The 25,343-nt window shown below is 39.4% G+C and overlaps 1 protein-coding gene and 1 long non-coding RNA gene across 9 annotated transcripts in view; one reads left to right on the plus strand and one right to left on the minus strand.

The window, feature by feature from the left end:
• The window catches only part of LOC120029970 (cytohesin-1-like), a 44,913-nt gene that overhangs the window by 9,629 nt on the left and 9,941 nt on the right, over positions 1-25,343 (plus strand). For 4 of the 8 annotated variants that reach the window (XM_038975279.1, XM_038975281.1, XM_038975284.1 and 1 more), the window contains exons 2-3: positions 18,257-18,339; positions 24,677-24,741. In XM_038975279.1, coding sequence (XP_038831207.1) covers positions 18,257-18,339; positions 24,677-24,741 — 148 coding nt within the window. Of the gene's footprint in view, positions 1-17,280; positions 18,340-24,676; positions 24,742-25,343 lie in introns of those variants that run through there. The other 4 variants (XM_038975283.1, XM_038975285.1, XM_038975282.1 and 1 more) reach the window with 2 other exon arrangements.
• Positions 17,264-23,933, minus strand: LOC120029972. The gene is made up of 3 exons (XR_005473613.1): positions 23,653-23,933; positions 17,535-17,596; positions 17,264-17,425 (listed from the first exon to the last, which is right to left on the minus strand). It is a non-coding gene; the product is annotated as an uncharacterized LOC120029972 (long non-coding RNA).

Here is a 25,343-nt window from a genome sequence, read left to right on the forward strand (position 1 = left end):
CTGATCATTCATGCCAATTTTGGTCCCAGCAAGTCTTTTACCCAGGCTTTTAACCATTATTTTATCTTTAAATGAAGCAAATTTGGCAACGATTGGGCGTTCGTACCTCTGCCCTCTCTGTCCGAGGCGGTGTACACGTTCAAGTTGGATCTTATCGATAACTTCGCGTGGAATCTGAAGCGCTGCAAAAAGGAACTCTCTAACTACAGATTCAGGAACCTCTCCTTCTTTCTCTTGGATACCTGTAAGTACCAAATTCTCTCTCATGGATCTAGTTTGTATGTCTAGTAAGCATTCCTTCAGAACGGTGTTCTCCTTTTTAATTTCATTCATTTCGGTTTCAATTTTATTGACTGTCCCTTTTAGCGCGTGTGTTTCCTTCTCCAATGTCGCAGCTTTTTCATCACTCATCTCTAGGCTTGCCTTCAACTCTTTTATATCTTTACTAACTAATTCAAGTATACCCAGTTTGTCATTTATTGATTTTAACAGATCGGTTTCGACCTTTACCATTCCCGGTGGTGAGAATATTAAATCATCCGTGTCGGTTGAGGAGTCACGTTTTCGTTTTTGAATCGGTTCCCCTGTCTTACTCTCCGTCATGTTTGGGTGTTGCTTGTTTTCGTAATATTTGTCGATAAATGTCTCTAATCTTAGGATTTGTTTTGTGTTATTATCCAGATTGAAGGTTATCACCCACCAGATTATTTAGTGCTAATATTTTAGTCTAATTTAGCAGATATTTCGAATATTATGTTTTATCTTGAGGTGCTCTACATAACTTCGTTCAGTCCGCCATTACCTTTACGTTACCTTTACGTCCCTAGGAATATGTTAATGTAGAGGCAAATGATTGTGCATATTTTTTTGGTCATAAAGTCAATTTACAAAAATCGCTATATAGCAAGTTAGCTGGCTAGCTAACATTAGCCAGCTAGCTAGCTAATGTTATGACATGAGTATGACATTGTAATTCAGGTTGATTAATGTTTTAGGGACTCCTGAGAAGACAGCCTGGTTTGCTGGTTGTCTTGTAACACAGTGAATGTAAAGAATCTAGCTAGCTAAAGCTTTTACTGCACATTGAATGTATAACTATTTATTTGCTTATTGTGTAGTGGAGGATAAAAATAACTGTATGCCTATGGATGTGTAGCTAGCTACATTATGTAGCTGATCTGTGTATGTGTAACAGTATAACTTTAAACCGTCCCCTCGCCCCAACACGGGCGCGAACCAGGGACCCTCTGCACACATCAACAACAGTCACCCACGAAGCATCGTTACCCATCGCTCCACAAAAGCCGCGGCCCTTGCAGAGCAAGGGGCAACACTACATCTAGGTTTCAGAGCAAGTGACGTAACTGATTGAAACGCTACTAGCGCGTACCCGCTAACTAGCTAGCCATTTCACATCCGTTACATACGGAACCTAAAACGTTGGTATGAATATTAGTTCAGAACCTATGAACCTCAGCTATCATAGTTGTATCGACTTCAAGTCTGAATGGCATTAATGAAGCCTATGGATAGAGTATAATAACTTTATTGTGCCAAGGATGCAAGTCCTATATACATGTACTGTAGTTATTACCACGCATGAGATTCCCACAGTGTAGCCTGTACATTGAATATATTCACTGATCATGTATTCTTCCTTGGCAATAAAGGTGTGGTTCAGGTATGAATCTTTTACATTCTTTTTCAGTCATCCAATTCCAGGTGTATCAAACTCCATTCTTTGTATGTATTACAGATATACACTTCAACAGTGTTTACCACTCCTGTGACATCAATGATTACACATTGTAACTATGCAATAGACTAGAAACATGATTTAAGTAAAAGCTGATTTGTAATTCATATATATACAGAAGAATAACAGTACAACTACACTGCCTATGCATATCTAACTCCCTTCACCTGCATTCATCTGAGGACACAGGATAGGTGACGTATTTCAGTGAGATACTTCATTTCAACCAGTGGAGAATGTGAAACGCTTTATTAAAAGTTCATTATCCAGGTGTTATTAATACATGCATTATAAATATAATTGTAATATTATAAAGTTCAATCAGTACTTCAATGCACATATGGTGTGCATTATAAAGAAAAAGGAGGTTGAGAGAGGTGTAGAAGACAGAACTAACTATATAGCTAGGTGTCATCTAAAATAACCTTAATTTATAAGACTGTTCTTATTTGATTAATGGTGGTGTTAATTTTTTATGGCTGCAGGGGCAGTATTGAGTAGCTCTGATTAAAGGTGCCCATTTCAAACGGCCTCGTACTCAATTCTTGCTCGTACAATATGCATATTATTATTACTATTGGATAGAAAACACTCTCTAGTTTCTAAAACCGTTTGAATTATATCTGTGTCAAACAGAACTCATTTGGCACAAACTTCCTGACCAGGAAGTGGAAAGTCTGAAATCGAGGCTCTGTTCTTCTTCCTGCCTATACATGGGCATGATACGTAAGAGTCTACGTGCACTTCATAGACCTTCCCCTGGATGTCAAGAGGCTGTGAGAGAAGAAATTTAGTGTTTATCTTGGTCTGAATTGGAATACAAGCTCTTTGTATGACGTGTCCCTCATTTCCGGTACTCTTGGGAGCGCGAGGTGGACAGTGGGATTGCCTTCTGTTTAGCTGCCGTTATGGACGACTACTATCTCCGGCTCTGATTTTATTTGATACATGTGACCATATCATCGTAAAGTATGTTTTTTCAATATAGTTTAATCAGATTATTGAAATTTTTTCGGGAGTTTTGCCGTGTTCCGTTCTCTGCCTTTGTTGACGATGGAGAGATCCGTGCCACTTGGCTAGTGCGCGTGCTAAATGAAGAGGGAAAGTTGCCGTTCTAAATCCAAACAACGATTGTTCTGGACAAAGGACCCCTTGTACAACATTCTGATGAAAGATCAGCAAAAGTAAGAAACATTTTATGATGCTATTTCATATATCTGTCGTACATGTGAACTAGTCGTGGGCGCCCAACGTTTGGGTACTCTAGCTATACCTGCTGCATATCGTAATGAAGTTATTTTTAGAATTCTAACACTGCGATTTCATTAAGAACTAATGGATCTATCATTTCCTATACAACATGTATTTTTTAGTTATGTTTATGAATAGCTATTTGGTCAGAATATGTGTGTCAGAAAAAGTGTCAGGAAAAATCCAGACGTAGTGGGAAAAAGTAGCTAAGTTAGCACAATGTGTAACCATTGATTTCAGCTCTAAATATGCACATTTTCGAACAAAACATAAGTGTATGTATAACCTGATGTTATAGGACTGTCATCTGAGGAAGAAAATCAAGGTTAGTCAAAAATTATATCTTTTGCTTGTTTGTTACGATCGCTTACTTTTGCTACTGGGAAATTGCTTGTGTTTTTGGCTATTGTGGTAAGCTAATATAACGCTATATTGTGTTTTCGCTGTAAAACACTTGATAAATCGGAAATATTGTCTGGAATAACAAGATGCCTGTCTTTTGCTGTACACTATGTATTTTTCAGAAATGTTTTATGATGAGTATTTAGTTATTTGGCGTTGGTGTCTGTAATTATTATGGCTGCTTTCGGTGCAATTTCTGATTGTAGCTGCAATGTAAACTATGATTTATACCTGAAATATGCACATTTTTCGAACAAAACATAGATTTATTGAATAACATGTTATAAGACTGTCATCTGATGAAGTTGTTTGTTGGTTAGTTTGGTTGGTTCTTGGTTAGTTAGGTTGGCTTTGTGCATGCTACCTGTGCTGTGAGAAATGTCTGTCCTTTTTTGTATTTGGTGGTGAGCTAACATAAATATACGTGGTGTTTTCGCTGTAAAACATTTTAAAAATCGGACATGTTGGCTGGATTCACAAGATGTGTACCTTTCATATGCTGTATTGGACTTGTTAATGTGTGAAAGTTAAATATTTTAAAAATATATATTTTGAATTTCGCGCCCTGCACTTGAGCTGGCTGTTGTCATAAGTGTACCGACGTCGGGCTTGCAGCCATAAGAAGTTTTAACATCTATGTGAAGCTAGCCACAATAGTGGACTTTGCGGTTAGCCATCTAAATAGAAGTATGGCATGATTCTATTTGTATACATTTGCATTACTGTCAATGACACTTATTTTGACGGCAAACCGCAAATTCCACTTGTGGCTAGCTTCATAACCCGGTCCGGTCGAGCCTCACTAGCCAGATGAAGCAAGCTGGCTTCTTATAACGGTAGCTCTGGGCAACAGGGTTAAGTAGCTGGTTAGCTATTTATTTTCATCAATAGGCGAACAACAAGTGGCAACCTAGTTAATACTTACTCACAAGGATTCCTAAATCATTGCTAACAATAATGAAAATGACTGTAGTTTCTACTGGTTATTGTTTTCAGGCTGGTTGTATTGGTGCTAGCTAAGTACCAAGCTAAAGCTAGCTCACCCAAAAGTTGCGGTCAAACACATTATGCTTTATTGTAAACGCATCGTTCGTGGCCGGTGTTTGCTTGTTTGCAGACTTTTTTCGTACAGCTTTGACAGTGCTATGGTATCTTTTTTGACACGCAAAGACCCAAACTATGGAACACCGTATGTATGTTGTGACGCTATTACTGTAACTCCGGTAGGGCAACATCGGGAAAAATAGCGCACTTGGTAGTGTTAACTTCTTATGGCTGGGGGGCAGTATTGAGTAGCTTGGATGAAAAGGTGCCCAGAGTAAACTGCCTGCTACTCAGGCTCAGAGGCTAAGATATGCATATTATTGGTAGATTTGGATAAAACACTGACGTTTCTAAAACTGTTTGAATGATGTCTGTGAGTATAACAACTCATATGGCAGGCAAAAACCTGAGAAAATCCAACCAGGAAGTGGGAAATCTGAGGTTTGTAGGTTTGCCTATCCAATATACAGTGGGTTATAGGTCCTTTTGCACTTCCTAAGGCTTCCACTAGATGTCAACAGTCTTTAAAACCTTGTTTGATGCTTCTACTGTGAAGGAGAGATCTTTGAGTCAGGTGTCTGGCACGAGCTGAACATGCGCGGTCACGTGAGAGCGACCTGCTTTCCATCGCATTTCTGAAGACAAAGGAATTCTCCGGTTGAAACATTGAAGATTTATGTTAACATCCTAAAGATTGATTCTATACATCGTTTGACATGTTTCTACGAACTGTAATGGAGTTTGACTTTTCGTCTGAACTGCGCGTCATGAATGTGGATTACTGGACTGAACGCGCAAACAAAATGAAGGTATTTGGACACAAATGATGGACTATATTGAACAAAACAAACATTTATTGTGGAACTGGGATTCCTGGGAGTGCATTCTGATGAAGATCATCAAAGGTAAGTGAATATTTATAATGCTATTTCTGACTTCTGTTGACTCCAAAAAATGGCAGATATCAGATATGTGGGCTAGCTTAGGAATGCTGTGTTGCACGTATAGCGCAAAATTTTACGTGACGTCATTACGTCATGTACCTTTTCGTTATATAGGTAAGCACGTCAGCTTTGACATCGGGCGTTAAACTAGACATCGGCTGATACCGATGTTGGCATTTTTAGCTAATATCAGCCGACTATATCATGCATCCCTAATTTCAATGTAAAGCATCTCTTTTAAAAATACTTCCTGTTGACCTGACCAAGTGACCTCTCACCTATGATCATGCTGTGCCGCCTGTCAGCCAGTTCAGATGCGGGAGGGGTTCACCAACTCAGCTGATCTAACCTAGAGGATTTAGGGAGAAGGGGGAGAGGCAAAAGTCATTATTAGACTTTTTACATTACCAGATCACAAATTAATGCATAAATACCGCTTGATGATGACTTGATCAGTTGGGGGGGGGGGGAACCTAATCTCTGGTCTTCCTCCATGAATAGTGAACACTGAGGTGAGTCCAAGGTTATAGAAATGCAAGTTGTATGTGTGTGTGCCCCTGTGAGTGGTTACTGACTGTATGTGACGCAGACACCTATGAGTGTACCTGAAACATTTAAATATAGAGGGCTATGTGTTTCACCACTTGGTTATTGCAAGGCTAACCACCAGGGAAATCATGACTTGGCAGCAGCAGGGGCTTGATAGTCCAATGAAAATGGCTGAGTGTTTATGTGGTGTAAATCTGAAAAGGTTTTTTTAATGAATGCTTGTGAGACAGGTTCCATGTACAACAAGACAGGCAGAGAGGAAGAGAGGAAAAAGAACACAGAACAGTTTAATTACCTTTGGTTATGGACACTTTTTCCAGCAATAAAGCTTCCACGTTCACTGTCCGAGGAACAGGCCATCTGGCAATATCTACATTTTCCACCCCTTGATCAGCTCGCACTCTGAAAGTAAACGGCTTATATTTTGTAGATACAATAACTAAGATGACCGTTCAATATAAAGCAGCAGATGTCATTTTCAGGATACTTCAATACAGCATAGAAAGCTTAACACCAGACTGGTATTGTGGTTGTTCATTAGGTGATGGGAAATATGCAATATGCATACACAATAATATACTTCCTTGAAAATCCATCTATACCGGTATCTTGAAAAAAAGCATTGGAATTAAAAGGGAAATGTTTAACATATTAACCTGCTTCATTATTTATGTAATAACAGTTGACGAAGAACAACTCCAATTTCATACATTGAAAATTTGTCTACGAATAAGTAAGAGTAACAAAGTTAACCTTTTATGGCTGCAGCCCGGTGTCGGTACACTTATGACAACAGCCAGCTCAAGTGCAGGGCGCGAAATTAAAAAGATTTTTTTGAAATATTTAATTTTCACACATTAACAAGTCCAATACAGCAAATGAAAGGTACACATCTTGTGAATCCAGCCAACATGTCTGATTTTTAAAATGTTTTACAGCGAAAACTGCACGTATATTTATGTTAGCTCACCACCAAATACAAAAAAGGACAGACATTTTTCACAGCACAGGTAGCATGCACAAAGCCAACCTAACTAACCAAGAACCAACCAAACTAACCAACAAACAACTTCATCAGATGACCGTCTTATAACATGTTATTCAATAAATCTATGTTCGAAAAATGTGCATATTTCAGGTATAAATCATAGTTTACATTGCAGCTACAATCAGAAATTGCACCGAAAGCAGACAGAATAATTATAGAGACCAACGTGAAATACCTAAATACTCATCATAAAACATTTCTGAAAAATACATAGTGTACAGCAAAAGAAAGACAGGCATCTTGTTATTCCAGCCAATATTTCCGATTTATCAAGTGTTTTACAGCGAAAACACACTATAGCGTTATATTAGCTTACCACAATAGCCAGAAACACAAGCCATTTACCCGCAGCAAAAGTTAGCGATCGTAACAAACCAGCAAAAGATATATAATTTTTGACTAACCTTGATAAGCTTCATCAGATGACAGTCCTATAACATCAGGTTATACAATACACTACTTTTTTGTTCGAAAATGTGCATATTTAGAGCTGAAATACGTGGTTATACATTGTGCTAACGTAGCATCTTTTTCCTAGAATGTCCGGATATTTTTATGACACTCACCTATTCTGACCAAATAACTATTCATATACTTTACTAAAAAATACATGTTGTATAGGAAATGATAGATACATTAGTTCTTAATGAAATCGCCGCGTTAGAATTCTAAAAATAACTTCATTACCACATCCAGCTTACGTTATAACGAGAGAGAGCCCAATATCTGGGCGCAAAATAATTGTCAACATATTCCGACAGATATATGAAATATCATCATAAAATGGGTCCTACTTTTGATGATCTTCCATCAATGTTGTACAAGGGTGTCCTTTGTCCAGAACAATCGTTGTTTGGTTTTAGAACGGCCTTCTTCCCTCTCGAATTAGCAAGCTAACTAGCCAAGTGGCGCGAAGCTCTCCATCTTCACCGTACCCAGAGAACGCAAGACGCCTAAACTCCCGAAAATATTTCAATAATCTGATGAAACTATATTGAAAAAACATACTTTACGATGATATGATCACATTTATCAAATAAAATCAAAGCTGGAGATATAACACGTCTATAACGATTGCTTTTCAGAAGCCATTACCGGTGACCTCTATGCGCTTCCTGGACAGAGGAATTCTGGGGTCATGTCATTCCAAGAGCTCTCTTTTCACCATAGAAACACCTAGAAACCCCATTTCACCTCTCACAGCCTATGGGACATCTAGTGGAAGGCGTATGAAGTGCATGTATACTCATACATATCAAGCACATTTATAGGCAGGTCCTAGAACAGCGCATCGATTTCAGATTTTTCACTTTCTGACAGGAAGTTTGCTGCAAAAGGAGTTCTGTTTTACTCACAGATATAATTCAAACGGTTTTAGAAACTAGAGTGTTTTCTATCCAATAGTAATAATAATATGCATATTGTACGAGCAAGAATTGAGTACGAGGCCGTTTGAAATGGGCACCTTTTATCCGGCTACTCAATACTGCCCCTGCAGCCATAAGAAGTTTTTTAAAATAACTTCTTAGATTTGATGGAGACATATTACATCTTAGTACCTTAACAATTTTTATGATTTGTATCAATGTGGACGAGAGACAGGGGAGCAGGACAGAGTATTTTTGCCGAGCAATGCAACGAAGCTGGATCATTCTGGCAATGATACCTGCACCGTTTACACGCTGCAAAGACTCCCTAACTCTTCTCCATTGTACATGATGGCCCATTTGCTCTGAGACTTCCTCTGACCATTCTAAAGCCTGCATGGGGGATCCTTGCCTTAATGGCCCTGAATTTCTGGTCTAACTCCATCTGACATATCAGAATAGCATTCCCTGACAGACATATTGTGTTCTTTCATCCTTCTGTAAAAAAAAAAGCTAACCATTACACTGTCATGAAATGTGACTTCTATATCGACTATGAAACAAATAGGACATGGCCTACTTATGAGTTGCATTGAAAGTTAGATGAATTCAACTGAAAATGGCGAACAGGCATTTTGTAGCTAAATGTTTATGGTTAGCTTGAGAATAATTGTATTTATCATTCTACAGTATGTATGAAATATAGTAGAATGTTATGAACTGACACTGAATCGTAGGAGCTAACTACTAGCTATGTAGAAGTTGGACAGGAGAACGCCCAGCGCTGCTTACCTGAGATGCCATCATCACACAGTCCTTCTTCGTAGGTGTCTGCTATAACTTCCTTTGTGTTGGAAAGAAAGGCTGAACGGTATTGGTTGTAGCCAAACTGACACTCAAAAAATGGCCAAAATGGAAGGTGGTTGACTGCGAATTTTGTTTTCAAATACATTTTTTGTTTTCTAAATATTTTGGGGGGGATAAAATGCATAACGTTTTGCGCTCTATTACAAAATATGATTGCAAATGTTTTTTTTTTTTTTAACTTTGAAGCCTCTTGCTTTCAGAACAATTATGTTTAATTGAAAATAAAAAGTTTTGCTATCGCCAAAAAAAAGGTAATAGCGGACTGAACGTAGTTATGTAGAGCACCTCAAGATAACGTAATATTCAAAATCGCCAAGTTAGACTAAATGTTAGCACTACACAATCTGGTGGGTGATAAACTTCAATCTGGGTAAGAACACATTTCTTTAGTCTTAAGATTTGTTTTATTGACAAATATTACGAAAACAAGCAACACCCAAATATGATGGAGAGTAAGACGGGAACCGATTTCAAAACGAAACTTGACTATTCTACAGACGATTTAATATTTTCACCACCGGGAATGGTAAAGGTTGAAAACGATCTGTTTAAAATCAATAAATGACAAACTGGGTATACTTGAATTAGTCAGCAAGGATATAAAAGAGTTGAAGGCAAGCCTCGAGATGAGTGATGGAAAAAGCAGTGACATTGGAGAAGGAAACAAACAAGCTAAAAGGGACAGTCAATAAGATTGAAACTTCAGTGAATGAACTTAAAAAGGAGAACACTGTTCTGAGAGAAGCCTTACTTGACATATAGACTAGATCCATGAGAGAATCTGGTACTTACAGGTATCCAAGAGAAAGAAGAAGTTCCTGAATCTGTAGTTAGAGTTCCTCCTTACAGCGCTTCAGATTCCACGCGAAGCTGTCGACAAAATCCAACTCGAACGAGTACACTGCTTTGGACAGAGGTATGAATGCCCAATCGTTGCCAAATTTGCTTCCTTTTAAAGATAAAATAATGGTTTAAAGCCTGGGAAAAAGACTTGCTGGGACAAATTGGCACGAATGACCAGTTCCCGAAGGAAATTGCAGAACGGCGTAAAGTTCTGTATCCAATTTTCAAGGAAAATAGATTAAAAGGGAAACGAGTAGCTCTCGTCGATAAACTATATATTGATAACCAGTTGTTCAGAGACACAAAGACTACTCCATTGCTATTTTAAAAATTACAAAGTTCTTATAGATGAGGAAAATAATGAAACGCAATTCTAGCCCGGTTATAGATTGTATTATTACAATCCATCTTCCAATTAAGTTATATTTGAACACAAAAGCACTAATTCAACATGATGAAGATAAAAACTCAGTAAACAGAAGGCACAGTATGTGTGGATGGTGTGGTGTGTTTTTTTATGTTTGGGGAAAGTGTGGCGTTGAGTGAGAGAATGGTTGCATATCCCAGAACCAATGTGTTGCTGTGAGCGGGGGTGTGAGAGCTTTCAATGTTGTTCAGATGATGGATATACTTTTTATACTGAATTATACGTCTTTTATTTATTGTCATATCATAGTGGAACAGTGTTTTAAAAATAAATTATACATTTAATTTATTTACTGTCCTATCATGGGGAACTACATTTTTAAAATAAATTATATCTAATTTATGATTCTATATTGATGGAATGGTCCACAACCCTATACCGTAGACACCCACCTGAATGACCCAGATACTAAGGAGAAGTCCCTAACTGTGTGCAGCCAAAATGTGGTCAGAGACCTAGAGCAGCACTGCCGCCTCAAGATTCTGAGCTGCCTTGGCAGGGTTTTTCTTGCAAAGCCAAAGCCCCCTAAAGGGAGAGCATACTATACAAGGAAATTCTCAAAGCTGCTACACATTTAATAGCTAATTATGGAAAATAAGAAACAGGATTTTTTATATATATATATAATCGAGGTGAGGGCGATGGAAATACATTTGGCGGGTGATCTACTTCTGTTCTGTAAATGGCTCTGTTTGCTCTTTTTGAAGGATGGATCCCAGTCTTTTCAGGGCTATGGGATACGGGGGGTCTGGGGTGGTCTGCCGGGCATTGGGATGACAACCCAACTCCGGATGAGGGCTTTTAGCTGGTGGAATAGTGGGGACCAATTGGAGGTTTACTTAGTAGCAATGCAAATATCATGGTACAGCTATATATAGACACTCAATCATGTTACTTTTTTTAATGGTACGTTTACGAACATATATTTTGATAAATAGAATTGAAAGTTGTCTCATTATGGTGAGTGGTGAAATAAGTATAGCCAGTTACAATTGTAATGGCTTAGCAGATAATAAGGAAAGACTATCAGTATTTACCTGGCTAAAAGAGAAGGAATATAATATCTATTTTTTACAGGAAACTCATTCAACAATTTTAGATGAAGCTTTGTGGTAAAAGGACTGGGGGGTGAAATGTATTTCTCCCATGGGCAAAGAAATTCAAAAGGGGGGGATGCTTTTAATTAACAGTAATTTTGATCCAAATGCAAATTGTCCAAACAGATCAAGGTAGATGGATTATTTTAAATATGTTATTGGACAATAAACATATGGCTTATTAACCGATACGGTCCAAATAATGATGATCCAAACTTCTTTGAAAATATATATATATGTATGTATGTATGTATGTGTGTATATATATGAATTTATTACTCTACAAGCAACACTAGACTCTTATAGTGGGAGATTTTAATATGGTCTTAAATACCTCTATGGACCGGAAAGGAAATCACACTACAAACATTCACTCTCAGGCACTTAAGGAAATCATGAATGTCATGGATATATTGGAATTAGTGGATATATGGAGACTTAAATACCCTGACCTAGTGAGATAAACATGGCGGAGGCTTAATCAAGCTAGTCATCTTGACTACTTTCTTATGTCAAATCTCTCTGGCACCAAAAGTTAGTGTTGATAGGGGACAGAATGCGGTCAGATCATCACATTATTGGCATATATATTACTCTTACAGAATTTCCACGTGGGTGAGGATTTTGGAAATTTAATCAAAGCTTACTAGATGACAAATTATTTAGAACTAGGACAGAAGAATTTATAGCTGACTTTTTCAAACATTACATAGGTACAGCAAATCCCCTTATTGTATGGGACACTTTTAAGTGTGGCTTTAGAGGCCATGCAATTCAGTACTCGTCTATAAAACATAAGCAATTTAGATCAAAAGATTCCATATTAACAAAGGAAATTGAAGGACTAACAGTACAGTTAGATAGCAATAAAAACTGTACCGTAGAGGCACAGAATAAGTTAGAGGAAAAACAAAAAGAAATGGAGGACCTTATTCAAGAAATATCCAGTGTAATATATTATAAAAATAAAGCGAACTGGATGGAATATGGGGAAAATGCACCAAATTCTTTTTCAAACTTCAATATAGAAATGCTACCAAATTTTATTTATTTATTGAAACTTGTTACAAATGATGGAGTCACACATGATTCACCAAATGATATTTTGAAAGAGGAAGTAAAGTACTTTAACCTCTCTGGGATATGTGGGACGGTAGCGTCCTACTTGGCCAACATCCAGTGAAAATGCAGAGCGCCAAATTCAAATAAATTACTATAAAAATTAAACTTTCATGAAATCACACATTCAATATACCAAATTAAAGCTACACTTGTTGTGAATCCAGCCAACGTGTCAGATTTCAAAAATGCTTTACGGCGAAAGCAAACAATGCTATTATCTGAGGATAGCACCCCAGCTAACAATCACAGACCATCATATTTCAACCCTCAGGGCGTGACACAAAACGCAGAAATAAAGATATAATTCATGCCTTTGACGAGCTTCTTCTGTTGGCACTCCAATATGTCCCATAAACATCACACATGGTCCTTTTGTTCGATTAATTCCGTCTATATATCCAAAATGTCCATTTATTTGTTTGATCCAGAAAAACACTGGTTCCAACCTCGACAACGTGACTACAAAATATCTCAAAGGTTACCTGTAAGCTTTGTCCAAACTTTTCAAACTACTTTTGTAATACAACTTTAGGTATTTTTTTTAACGTAAATAATCGATAAAATTGATGCCGGGATGATCTGTGTTCAATACCAGAGGAAAACGATGTGTAGCATACTTTCTGGTCACGCGCCTCCTAACAAACAGTACTCTTCACTGGAGCCTCATTCTGGACATGGCTACTTCTTCATTTCTCAATGGAAAAACCTCAACCAATTTCTAAAGACTGCTGACATCCAGTGGAAGCGATAGGAACTGCAGGAAGGTCCCAAATCTGGATTCCCAATGAAAACCCATTGAAAAGAGTGACCTCAAAAAAAATAAAAAAAAATATCTGAATGGTTTGTCCTCGGGGTTTTGCCTGCCAAATAAGTTCTGTTATAGTCAGACATGATTCAAACATTTTAGAAAATTCAGAGTGTTTACTATCCAATACTAATAATAATATGCATATATTAGCATCTGGGACTGAGTAGGAGGCAGTTTACTCTGGGCACACTTTTCATCCAAATGTGAAAATGCTGCCCCCTATCTTAGAAGTTAAGAATGTTTTAAGTTCAGTCTCCTCCATCTCCACTAACTGAAGCTAATTGTATGGATTTTTTTCCTAATAATAATGTAAAATTAACATTTGTACAGAGACTCATGTGAAGGCCAAATTACAGAGGAGGAACTTCTTGATGCAATTAAAGCCTTTATGGTTAGGAAAACTCCAGGGCTGGATGGCATACCAGTGGAAGTATACAAAACTTTTTTTGATATACTCAGAGGACCATTATTAGCATGTTTTAACCACTCCTATATAAATGGTAGACCTTCTTGTTGCGTGTCTGATAATCTATCATTATTACTGAAACAGGACCGAAGTGGTGTGTGTGTGTATATATAAAGATCCAGTCCATTAAAAAAATTGGAGACCTCGTACACTTCAGTGTTGTGATGCAAAATGCTTGGCGCATAGAATTAAAGTATTGTCAGATACTATTCATCCTAATCAGACAGGTTTTTTTATGTGGATGATACATTGGAGATAATATAAGACAAGTACTGGAAACAATAGAATACTATGAAATATCGGGGACACCAGGCCCGGTTTTCATAGCTGATTTTTAAAAGGCTTTGGATAAAGTACGACTGGAGTTTATATATAAAAAGCCTAGAATATTTCAATTTTGGGAAATCTCTTATAAAATGGGTTAAAGTTATGTATAGTAATTAATGGCTACATCTCAAAGTTTTAAACTATCTAGAGGAGTAAAACAAGGTTGTCCACTATCGGCATATCTATTTATTATTGCCATTGAAATGTTAGCTGTTAATTAGATCAAACAATAATATTAAGGGATTAGAAATCCGTGGCTTAAAAACTAAGGTGTCATTGTACACTGATTCATGTTCTTTTAAAACCACTATTAGAATCTCTCCACGGCCTCATAGAGGATCTAGATACTTTTGCTATCCTCTCTGGATTAAAACCAAATTATGATATTACGTATTGATCACTAAAAAATGCTAATTTTACATTACCGTGTAGTTTACCAATGAAATGGTCTGACGGAGATGTGGACATACTCTCAATACAAATCCCAAAATAAATAAATGATCTCACTCCAATAAATTGTTTTAGAAAGTTAGCAAAAATAGATAAGATCTTGCTACCATGGAAAGGAAAATACCTGTCTATTTATGGAAAAATCACCCTGATTAATTCTTTAGTCATATCACAGTTTACCTATTTGCTTATGGTTTTTCCTACACCTAGTGACCTGCTGTTAATTTATATGAACAAAAAATATTCAATTTTATTTGAAGGGCCTATTTATAAAGCGAATATGATTTCGGAGGGCAGAAATTATGAAATATTAAAGCATTAGACCTCTCACTAAAGGCAACAGTCTTTCAAAGTTATACTTAAATCCAAACTGGTTCTCTAGTAAATTGGTAGGAATGTCTCATCCTATGTTCAAGAATGGCAGTTTTCCCTTTATTCAGATTACAACCAAGTGATTTGGTTGTTTGAAAAGGAAATAATCTCCAAAATATCATTATTTTATAAATAAGCCTTAGAAAGTTGGTTGCAATTTCAGTTTAATCCACCTGAAAAAACAGAACAAATAATACAACAAATAGTATGGTTAAACTCAAATATACTAATTGATTAAAAAAAACGTTTTTTTCAAAGATTTTTTCTTTCTCCAAATGTATTTATTTATAAAGCCCTTCTAACATCAGCTGATGTCACAAAGTGCTGTACAGAAACCCAGCCTAAAACCCCAAACAGCAAGTAATGCAGGTGTAGAAGCACGGTAGCTAGGATAAACTCCCTAGAAAGGCCAGAACCTAGGAAGAAATCTAGAGAGGAACCAGGCTATGAGGGGTGGCCAGTCCTCTTCTGGCTGTGCCGGGTGGAGATTATAACAGAACATGGCCAAGATGTTCAGATGTTTATAAATGACCAGCAGGGTCAAATAATAATAATCACAGTGGTTGTCGAGGGTGCAACAGGTCAGCACCTCAGGAGTAAATGTCAGTTGGTTTTCATAGCTGATCATTGAGAGTATCTCTACCGCTCCTGCTGTCTCTAGAGAGTTGAAAACAGCAGGTCTGGGACAGGTAGCACGTCCGGTGAACAGGTCAGGGTTCCATAGCCGCAGGCAGAACAGTTGAAACTGTAGCAGCAGCACGGCCAGGTGGACTGGGGACAGCAAGGAGTCATCAGGCCAGGTAGTCCTGAGGCATGGTCCTAGGGCTCAGGCCCTCAGAGAGAAAGAAAGAGAGAATTAGAGAGAGCATACTTAAATTCACACAGGACACCGGATAAGACAGGAGAAATACTCCAGATATAACATACTGACCCTAGCCCCCCGACACATAAACTACTGCAGCATAAATACTGGAGGCTGAGCCAGAAGGTGTCGGGAAACACTGTGGCCCCATAGCCCCGGACAGGGCCAAACAGGCAGGATATAACCCCACCCACTATGCCAAAGCACAGCCACCATACCACTAGAGGGATATCTTCAACCACCAATTTACCATCCTGAGACAAGGCAGAGTATAGTCCACAAAGATCTCCGCCACGGCACAACCCGAGGGGGGGGGGGGCGCCAACCCCGAAGAATAAAATTATACTTTTTTTTTAAGCGTATGATATAAATAGGACTGGTAGAGTTATGTCACACATGCAGCTTTGCTAACACAGACATATGGACATGTCTGCTCTACCCAAAATTACAACCAACTAATTGCAGCATTACCACAAAAATGGAAGAGGCAAGTAGAAGGGGAAAAAGTAAGGAACTTGTTGGCCCTGTATTAAAGAACAAATGGTTAAAGGAAAGTGTGATAAATGAAATTGGTATGTTTTTATTTAAGGACCAAAAAACAGACAATTGTGCCATATAAATAGTTGGGAAGAGATTTTCGATGTACCCATTCCATGGCACTTGGTTTATGAATTGATATGCAAAATAATGCCGGATTCAAAACATCGAATTTTTCAATTTAAATTACTATACAAAATTCTTGCAACCAATAGAATGTTATATATATGGGGGATACAATCTTCCCAGCTCTGCAGATTCTGCTGTGAGGAGGCAGTCATTAGGTCATTTATTTTGGCTTTGTCCATATGTAGCTCGTTTTTGGTCACAGATCCAGGAATGGCTGAAGAATTGCAACATTTGCCTAGAACTAACGCTGCAGATAGCAATACTGGGTGATTTGAAAAGCCATAGTCAATTAATAATTTTTACGAGTTGTGGAAACCCTGATCTACTGCAAAAAAATTATAAATGGGCCATTTCTACTTTTGAACTAAGGTAAACAACCAATACTAGCCTGCATTGTCCCACCACCCGCCAACCCCTCTTTACGCTACTGCTACTCTCTGTTCATCATATATGCATAGTCACTTTAACCGTATCTACATGTACATACTACCTCAATCAGCTTGACTAACCGGTGTCTGTATAGCCTCGCTACTTTTATAGCCTCGCTACTGTTTTTTACTGTTGTATTTATTTCTTTACTTATTGTTCACCTAATACCTTTTTTTGCACTATTGGTTAGAGCCTGTAAGTAAGAATTTCACTGTAAGGGGAGCTGTTGTATTCGGCGCACGTGACAAACTTTGATTTGATGTTCTGGCGATCTCTCTCATCAGCTCCTCCACCTCTACCTGCCTGGCTGTTACTTTGGCCTCCAGGGCTGAAAAACCATGAAAATAATCATCAGTGAACATTCAATCTACCATAGGTTTAAAAAATGTGACCTATAAAGGTTAACTATTTCCTTTTAAGTAAATGTTTGTCATTACCTGCATTCTCCGTCTCACTGACTGTCACTCTGGCCTCCATGGTTGACAGTTCGCTGCTTGGGCTGAAATTATGGAAATGTTTTAATGCTCACAAGCCAGAATTTATTTTATCCCACTTTTCCCAATTTCAATTACGATCTTGTGTCATCGCTGCAACTCCCCATCGGGCTCAGGAGAGGCGAAGGTCGAGTCATGCGTCCTCTGAAACATGACCCACCATATCGCGCTCCTTATCATCCCCCCCCCCAAAAAAGCTTGTATGTAATCCATTTTGATCCTGTTCTCCTCCCCTGATGAAATATCACATGGATTTTGGGAGTGTGTGTGCTCGCGGAAATGAGATGTTATTCTCGGCTCCAATGTTAAAATGGAAGCTGATAGTTTGGTCTCCTGCTCAGCCTACTTCAGCTGCCCTATGGTGTAATGGGTGTGTCCTTTCTTCCTCCCCGATGGACATGTGGTTCTCTCTTTCTCTTATCTTTGTACTGTATATATTGTTCAGGCCTGTGTGGGCGTCTGGAAGGTTTTGGTTGGTCTTGTGAGTGGGATGGGGAGAGGGTGGGATGGAGAGAGGGATGTGGCTGGTTTTTAGTGTGTGTGTGTCACCCCATTCAGTGGCTAGGAGGGTGTTGGAGGTATTATTTTGATTGATCTAGGCTATGTTGCCATGGTGACCCAGAGCACTGTTATTCTCACTCTCACTCTCACCTCCCCCCTCTTAGTACCTGATGATCTGAGTCCCGAGGAGAGACAGGAGTTGGAGAGCATCCGCCGTAGGAAACAAGAACTACTGCAGGACATACAGGTAACACACACAGAGTAGCAAACCGCTGGCACTTTCAAACCATTATGGCCAAATGCAAAGCAGCTGATTTTGTTATGGAATGTCTACTTTCTCTCTGCAGTTTCAATTGCTTAATGAATTGTGAAATCCAAGAACTGCATGTCCTAAGAATTAGGACCTCCTCCTCCCCTACACTCGACCCCTAATTTCTGTGTGCACAGTATGCCTCTTCACTAACCAGTCATGAGAGAGGGAGACAAAGAAGGAAGAAAGGGGAGAATGCATTATGTCCACTAGAGCATTACACTCTTTCATGATAGATGAGGCTCTGTCTAGGGCTGTGTTTGTGTGTTTCTGTCTAGCCTAGTACTGCACTTCCCCCATACCCAGCATTTACCCTCTGATTTGGAAGAATTCGATCCTACAATGGGATTGTGTGTATGTGCGTGCATATAGTACCAGTCAATAGTTTGGACACAGCTACTCAATCCAGGGTTTTTCTTTATTATTCTACAATGCAGAAAATAGACTATGAAATAACACATGGAATCATGTAGTAACCAAAAAAGAGTTAAACAAATCAAAATATATTTTTTATTTTTCAAAGTAGCCACCCTTTGCCTCGATGACAGCTTTGCACACTCTTGGCATCCTCTCAACCAGCTTCATGAGGAATGCTTTTCCAACAGTCTTGAAGGAGTTCCCACATGCTGAGCACTTGTTGACTGCTTTTCCTTCACTCTGTGGTCCAACTCATCCCAAACCATCTCAATTGGGTTGAGGTCGGGTGATTGTGGAGGCCAGGTCATCTGATCTGTGGTGGAAAAAGTACCCAATTCTCATACTTGAGTAAAAGTATAGATACCTTAATAGAAAGTTACTCAAGTCAGCCAGTAAAATACCACTTGAGTAAAACTATTTGGTTTTAAATATACTTATGTAAACATAATTTAGAATTCCTTAAATTAAGTAGACGGCACCATATTCTTTTTTTAAATTTTTTCGGTTAGCCAGGTTCACACTCCAACATTATTTACAAAAGATGCATGTGTCTTTAGTGAGTCCTCCAGACCAGAGGCAGTAGGGATGGCCACGTGTTCTCTTGATAAGTGTGTGAATTTGGCTATTTTCCTGTCCTGTTAAGCATTCAAAATATGAGTACTTTTGGTTGTCAGGGAAAATGTATGGAGTAAAAAGTACAACATTTTCTTTAGGAATGTAGTGAAGTAAAAGTAGTCCAATATAAATAGTAAAGTACAGATACCCCAAAAAGCTACTTGTGTAAAGTACATAAGTAGTATTTTTACCTCACTGCATCTGATGCAGCACTCCGTTTTTCTCCTTCTTGGTCAAATAGCCGTTATACAGCCTGGAGGTTGTTGAAAAACAAATGTTAGTCCCACTAAGCCCAAACCAGATGGCTGCAAAATGCTGTGGTAGCCATGCTGGTTAAGTGTGCCTTGAATTCTAAATAAACCAGACAGTCATCAGCAAAGCACCCCCACACATCACGCTTCCTCCGTGCTTCACGGTGGGAACCACACACGAGGAGATCATCCGTTCACCTACGCTGCATCTCAAAGACATGGCAGTTGGAGCCAAAAATCTAATTTTCATTCATCAGACCAAAGGACAGATTTCCACCCGTCTAATGTCCATTGCTCGTGTTTCTTGGCCCAAGCAAGTCTCTTCTTCTTATTGGTGGCTGTTAGTGGTTTCTTTGCAGCAATTTGACCATGAAGGCCTGATTCATGCAGTCTCCTCTGAACAGTTGATGTTGAGATGTGTCTGTTACTTGAACTCTGTAGCATTTATTTGGGCTGCAATTTCTGAGACTGGTAACTCTAATGAACGTATCCTCTGCAGCAGAGGTAACTCTGGGTCTTCCTTTCCTGTGGCGGTCCTCATGAGTCAGTTTCATCATAGCGCTTGATGGTTTTTGTGGCTGCACATAAAGAAACTTTCAAAGTTCTTGAAATGTTCTGTATTGACTGACTTTCATGTCTTAAAGTAATGATGAATTGTCGTTCCTTTGCTTATTTGAGCTGTTTTTGAAATATGGACATCTTCTGTATACCTTGTCACAACACAACTGATTGACTCAAACGCATTAAGAAGGAAAGAAATTCCACCAATTTAACTTTTAGCAAGGCACATCTGTTTATTGAAATGCATTCCAGGTGACTACCTCATGAAGCTGGTTGAGAGAATGCCAAGTGTGCAAAGCTGTCATCAAGGCAAAGGGTGGCTACTTTAAAGAATCTATAATATAAAATATATTTTGTTAAATAAATCACTTTTTGGTTACTACATGTTTCCATATGTTATTTTATAGTTTTGATGTCTAAACTATTTTTCTACAATGTGGAAAATAGTAAAAATAATGAAAAACTTGAATGAGTAGGTGTCAACAGTGCATTTGGAAAGTTTTCAGACCCATTGAGTTTTTCCACATTTTTTAACGTTACAGCCTTATTCTAAAATGTATTAAATTCTTTTTTTTCTCCCCTCAATCTACACACAATGCCCCATAATGACAAATCAAAATCTGGTTAAGACATTTTAGCTAATTTATCAAAAAAATGGAAATATTACATTTACAGAAGTATTCAGACTCTTTACTCAGTACTTTGTTGAAGCACCTTTGGCAGCGATTACAGCCTTGGGTCGTCTTGGGTATGACGCTACAAGCTTGGCATACCTGTATTTGGGGAGTATCACATTCTTCTCTGCAGATCCTCTCAACCTCTGTCAGATTGGATGGGGAGTGTTACTGCACAGCTATTTTCAGGTCTCTCCAGAGATGTTCAATTCCAGGCTCTGGCTGGGTCACTCAAGGACATTCAGAGACTTGTACCAAAGCCACTGCTGCGTTGTCTTGGCTGTGTGCTTGGGTCGTTGTCCTGTTGGAAGGTGAACCTTCCCCCCCAGTCTGAGGTCCTGAGCGCTCTGGAGCAGGTTTCCATCAAGGATCTCTCTGTACTTTGCTCCGTTCAGCTTTCCCTCGATCCTGACTAGACTCCCAGTCCTTGCTGCTGAAAAACATCCCCACAGCATGATGTTGCCACCACCTTGTTTCACCATAGCGATGGTGCCAGGTTTCTTCCAGACATGACACTTGGCATTCAAGCCAAAAAGTTTTATCTTGGTTTAATCAGACCAGAGAATCTTGTTTCTCATGGCCTGAAAGGTGTCTTTTGTCAAACTTCAAGCGGGCTGTCATGTGCTTTTTTTTTTACTGAGGATTGTCTTCCGTCTGGCCACTACCATAAAGGCCTGATTGGTGGAGTCCTGCGGAGATGGTTGTCCTTCTGGAAGATTCTCCCATCTCCACAGAGGAACTCTAGAGCTCTGGCAGAGTGACCATCGGGTTCTTGGTCACCTCCCTGACCAAGGCCCTTCTCCCCCGATTGCTCAGTTTGGCCGGACGGCCAGCTCTAGGAAGAGTCTTGGTGGTTCCAAACTTCTTCCATTTAACTTTTTAGGGATAGGGGGCAGCATTTTCACTTTGGATGAATAGCGTGCCCAGAGTGAACTGCCTCCTACTCTGTCCCAGATGCTAATATATGCATATTTATTCTAAAACTGTTTGAATTATGTCTGTGTATAACAACAGAACTCATATGGCAGGCAAACTTCCAAACAGGAAGTGGAAATTCTGAGGCTGGTTGCCTATTCAAATCCCAGTAAGATATGGATTTGTTTGCACTTCCTACGCCTTCCACTAGATGTCAACAGTCTGTAGAACATCGAATGAAGCCTCTACTGCGATGTGGGACCGGATGGGAACCGTTTCAGGAAGTGGTCTGGCAGAGTTCTTGGTCACGCGCATTCCAAATGATATTGCCTTGCGTTCCAGTACTTCTGTAGACACAAAGGAATGTTCCGGTTGGAACGTTATTGGATATATATGATAACAACATCCTAAAGATTGATTCTCAACTTAGTTTGACCAGTTTATTCGACCTGTTATATAACTTTTTGAAGTTTTCGTCCGCGTTCGCCTGGACCTGCATGGACATGTATACTAAACGTGCTAGCAAAAGTAGCTACTTGGACATAAATAATTGACATTATCGAACAAAACAACAATTTATTGTGCAACTAAGATTCCTGGGAGTGCGTTCTGATGAAGATCATCAAAGGTAAGGGAATATTTATGATGTAATTTCGTATTTCTGTTGACTCCATGGCGGAGAAATGTTTTAGCGGAACGTGTGTCCTAGAAAGGTTAAGAATGGAGGCCGCTGTGTTCTTGGAGACCTTCAATGCTGCAGACATTTTTTTTGGTACCCTTCCCCAGATCTGTGCCTCGACACAATCCTGTCTCGGCGCTCTACAGACAATTCCTTCAACCTCATGGCTTGGTTTTTGCTCTGACATGCACTGTCAACTGTGGGACCTTATATAAACAGGTGTGTGTGCCTTTCCAAATCATGTCCAATCAATTGAATTTACCACAGGTGGACTCCAATCAAGTTGTAGAAACATCTCAAGGATGATCAATGGAAACAGGATGCACCTGAGCTCAAATTCAAGTCTCATAGCAAAGGGTCTGAATACTTATGTAAGGTATTTCAGTTTTTTATTTTTATGTTAGCTAACTTGGATTAGCTAACGCAACATGCCATTGGAACACAGGAATGATGGTTGCTGATAATGGGCCTCTGTACGCCCATGTAGATATTCCATAGAAAATCAGCCGTTTCCAGCTACAATAGTAATTTACAACATTAACAATGTCTACACTGTATTTCTGATAAGTTTGATATTTAATGGACAAAATTTTTGCTTTTCTTTAAAAAAACAAGGACATTTCTAAGTGACCCCAAACTTTTGAACGTGTGTGTGTTATATAATTACACACACACTGAACAAAAATATAAACGCAACAGGCAACAATTTCAAAGATTTTGCTGAGTTACAGTTCATATAAGGAAATCAATCAATTTAAATAATTTCCAAATATTTGGATTTCACATGACTGGGCAGGGGCGCAGCCATGGGTGTGCCTGGGAGGGCATAGACCCAACCACTTAGGAGCTAGGCTGACCCACCAGGGAGCCGGGCCCAGCCAATCAGAAGGCGTTTTCCCCCACAAAGGGGCTTAATTACAGACAAATACTACAGTACATATAAGGAAATGAGTCAATTGAAATGCATTTATTAGGCCCTAATCTATGGATTTCACATGGCTGGTCAGGGGCGCAGCCATTGGTGGGCCTGGGAGGGCATATGTAAGTATGTCACACCTGCTCCAGTTCGAGGGCGCCAGAGTACCCCTCATACACGTTTGTTACCATCATTACGCGCAGCTGCGCTCATTGGACTCACCTGGACTCCCTCACTTTGTTGATTTGTCCCTGCATATATGTCTGCTCCTCTGTTGTTCCCTAGTTGCATTGTTTGTCGTGTTTATGTCCAGACGCTTTTCTTGTTCCGTTGCATGTCCGTCTATATTAAATGGTTCACTCCCTGTACCTGCTTCTCATCTCCTGTGTTGAGCGTTAAAGTAAGTACGTTCATACGCACATGTCTGGATCTGAATGCGAGAGTGTGTGCTGCTCTCTGCACGTACCTCGGCTTTGAGGATTAGGAGAGTATGTATGAGAAACAAGCCACACTACCAACCCCCAATACACACATCTCCCTCTGCCCAGTGCTGCTGTGTAAATAGATTGAGTTCATTAGTGGGTTTGACTGCCTCCCCCCTTTGTTTCATCTCTCTGTTTCTGTCTTTGATCTTAGCGGCTCAGATTAGCCAATCAGGGGCTTAGATTTTGACCTGCCCCCTCCTAACCTGACCCTGAACGGGACTGTGTGAAAGGGAGAGCGAGAGTGCATATGACAGAGAAAATGTTAAACTGGTGTCAAGGGCATAGAAAGCAGGGGATTGTAGATCTGGGTCAGGTGAAGAGAGGGTGGCGGGAGGGAGGGCTGGAGGAGGGAGGGTTGGTCTGGTTTGACCCCAGCTAGCAGAAGGTGCACCTGTGGGGGACCATCTATAGAAGATTCACCCACTCTGCACACAACCCATAGGACTGCCTAAACGTAACATCTCTTACACAACACATACAGTACCTGTATGTCTCCTGTCAGAACGCTGGAAACCTCTTGTTCAGAAGCAGATATTTCCCAGTTTGTGAAATACACCAATTACACCCTCTCTCACCTTTATTCCTCCCTCCCTCCCTTTTAGTGCCTTGGGTATTAGTATTATCTGAAGCTGGATCAAAGCTGCTCTGTGAGATTGAGGGAGGGTCAGATTTCTCGTGTGTGATTAAGTGACTGATAGATCAAATAGATCTAACTGTACCATACACTCATCCTCGTTCTCTCTCTCACTCCCTCCATCTAGAGGCTGAAGGATGAGATAGCAGAGGTGACAAATGAAATTGACAACCTAGGCATTACCGACGAGAGGTGTGTGTTTCCATGTCCTGTTATTGCCTTAGTATTTGATTGTGTGCAACTCTACTGAGCAATGTACTGTATGTACTTTGTGTGGTGATGGGGGAGGGGAGTAGAATCATCCTTAGTGAAGTGTCCCCAACCTCCCCACCCACTGACCCATGGTATTGGTGATGATGTCAGTGATCGTGTGTGCGTCTCTCATTGAAGACACTGATGGGTCTGGGACAGGGGTCGCCCCAAGGCTACAGACACTTAAATGGGTTAATGGGGCTGTTCATTGCATGTATGACGTCTTTAGAGAGCATAATATAACTATATATTATGAGCTCTAAAGACACTAAAAAGCCTTTGTAAACCATTCATAAAGATTTTATACACCTTTATAGATATACCCTTTCTACATTTTATAGGGCATAGACACAGTGTACGAAACATTAGGAACACTTACTCTTTCCATGACATAGCTTTCACTTGGTCAGTCTATGATTCCTTATTGATGTCACTTGTTAAATCCACTTCAATCAGTGTAGATTAAGGGGAGGAGACAGGTTAAATATATATATATTTTTTAAAGCCTTGAGACAATTAAGACATGGATTGTGTGTGCGCCA

Source organism: Salvelinus namaycush, chromosome 35 (genome assembly GCF_016432855.1).
Source record: "Salvelinus namaycush isolate Seneca chromosome 35, SaNama_1.0, whole genome shotgun sequence".
Classification (NCBI taxonomy): domain Eukaryota; kingdom Metazoa; phylum Chordata; class Actinopteri; order Salmoniformes; family Salmonidae; genus Salvelinus; species Salvelinus namaycush.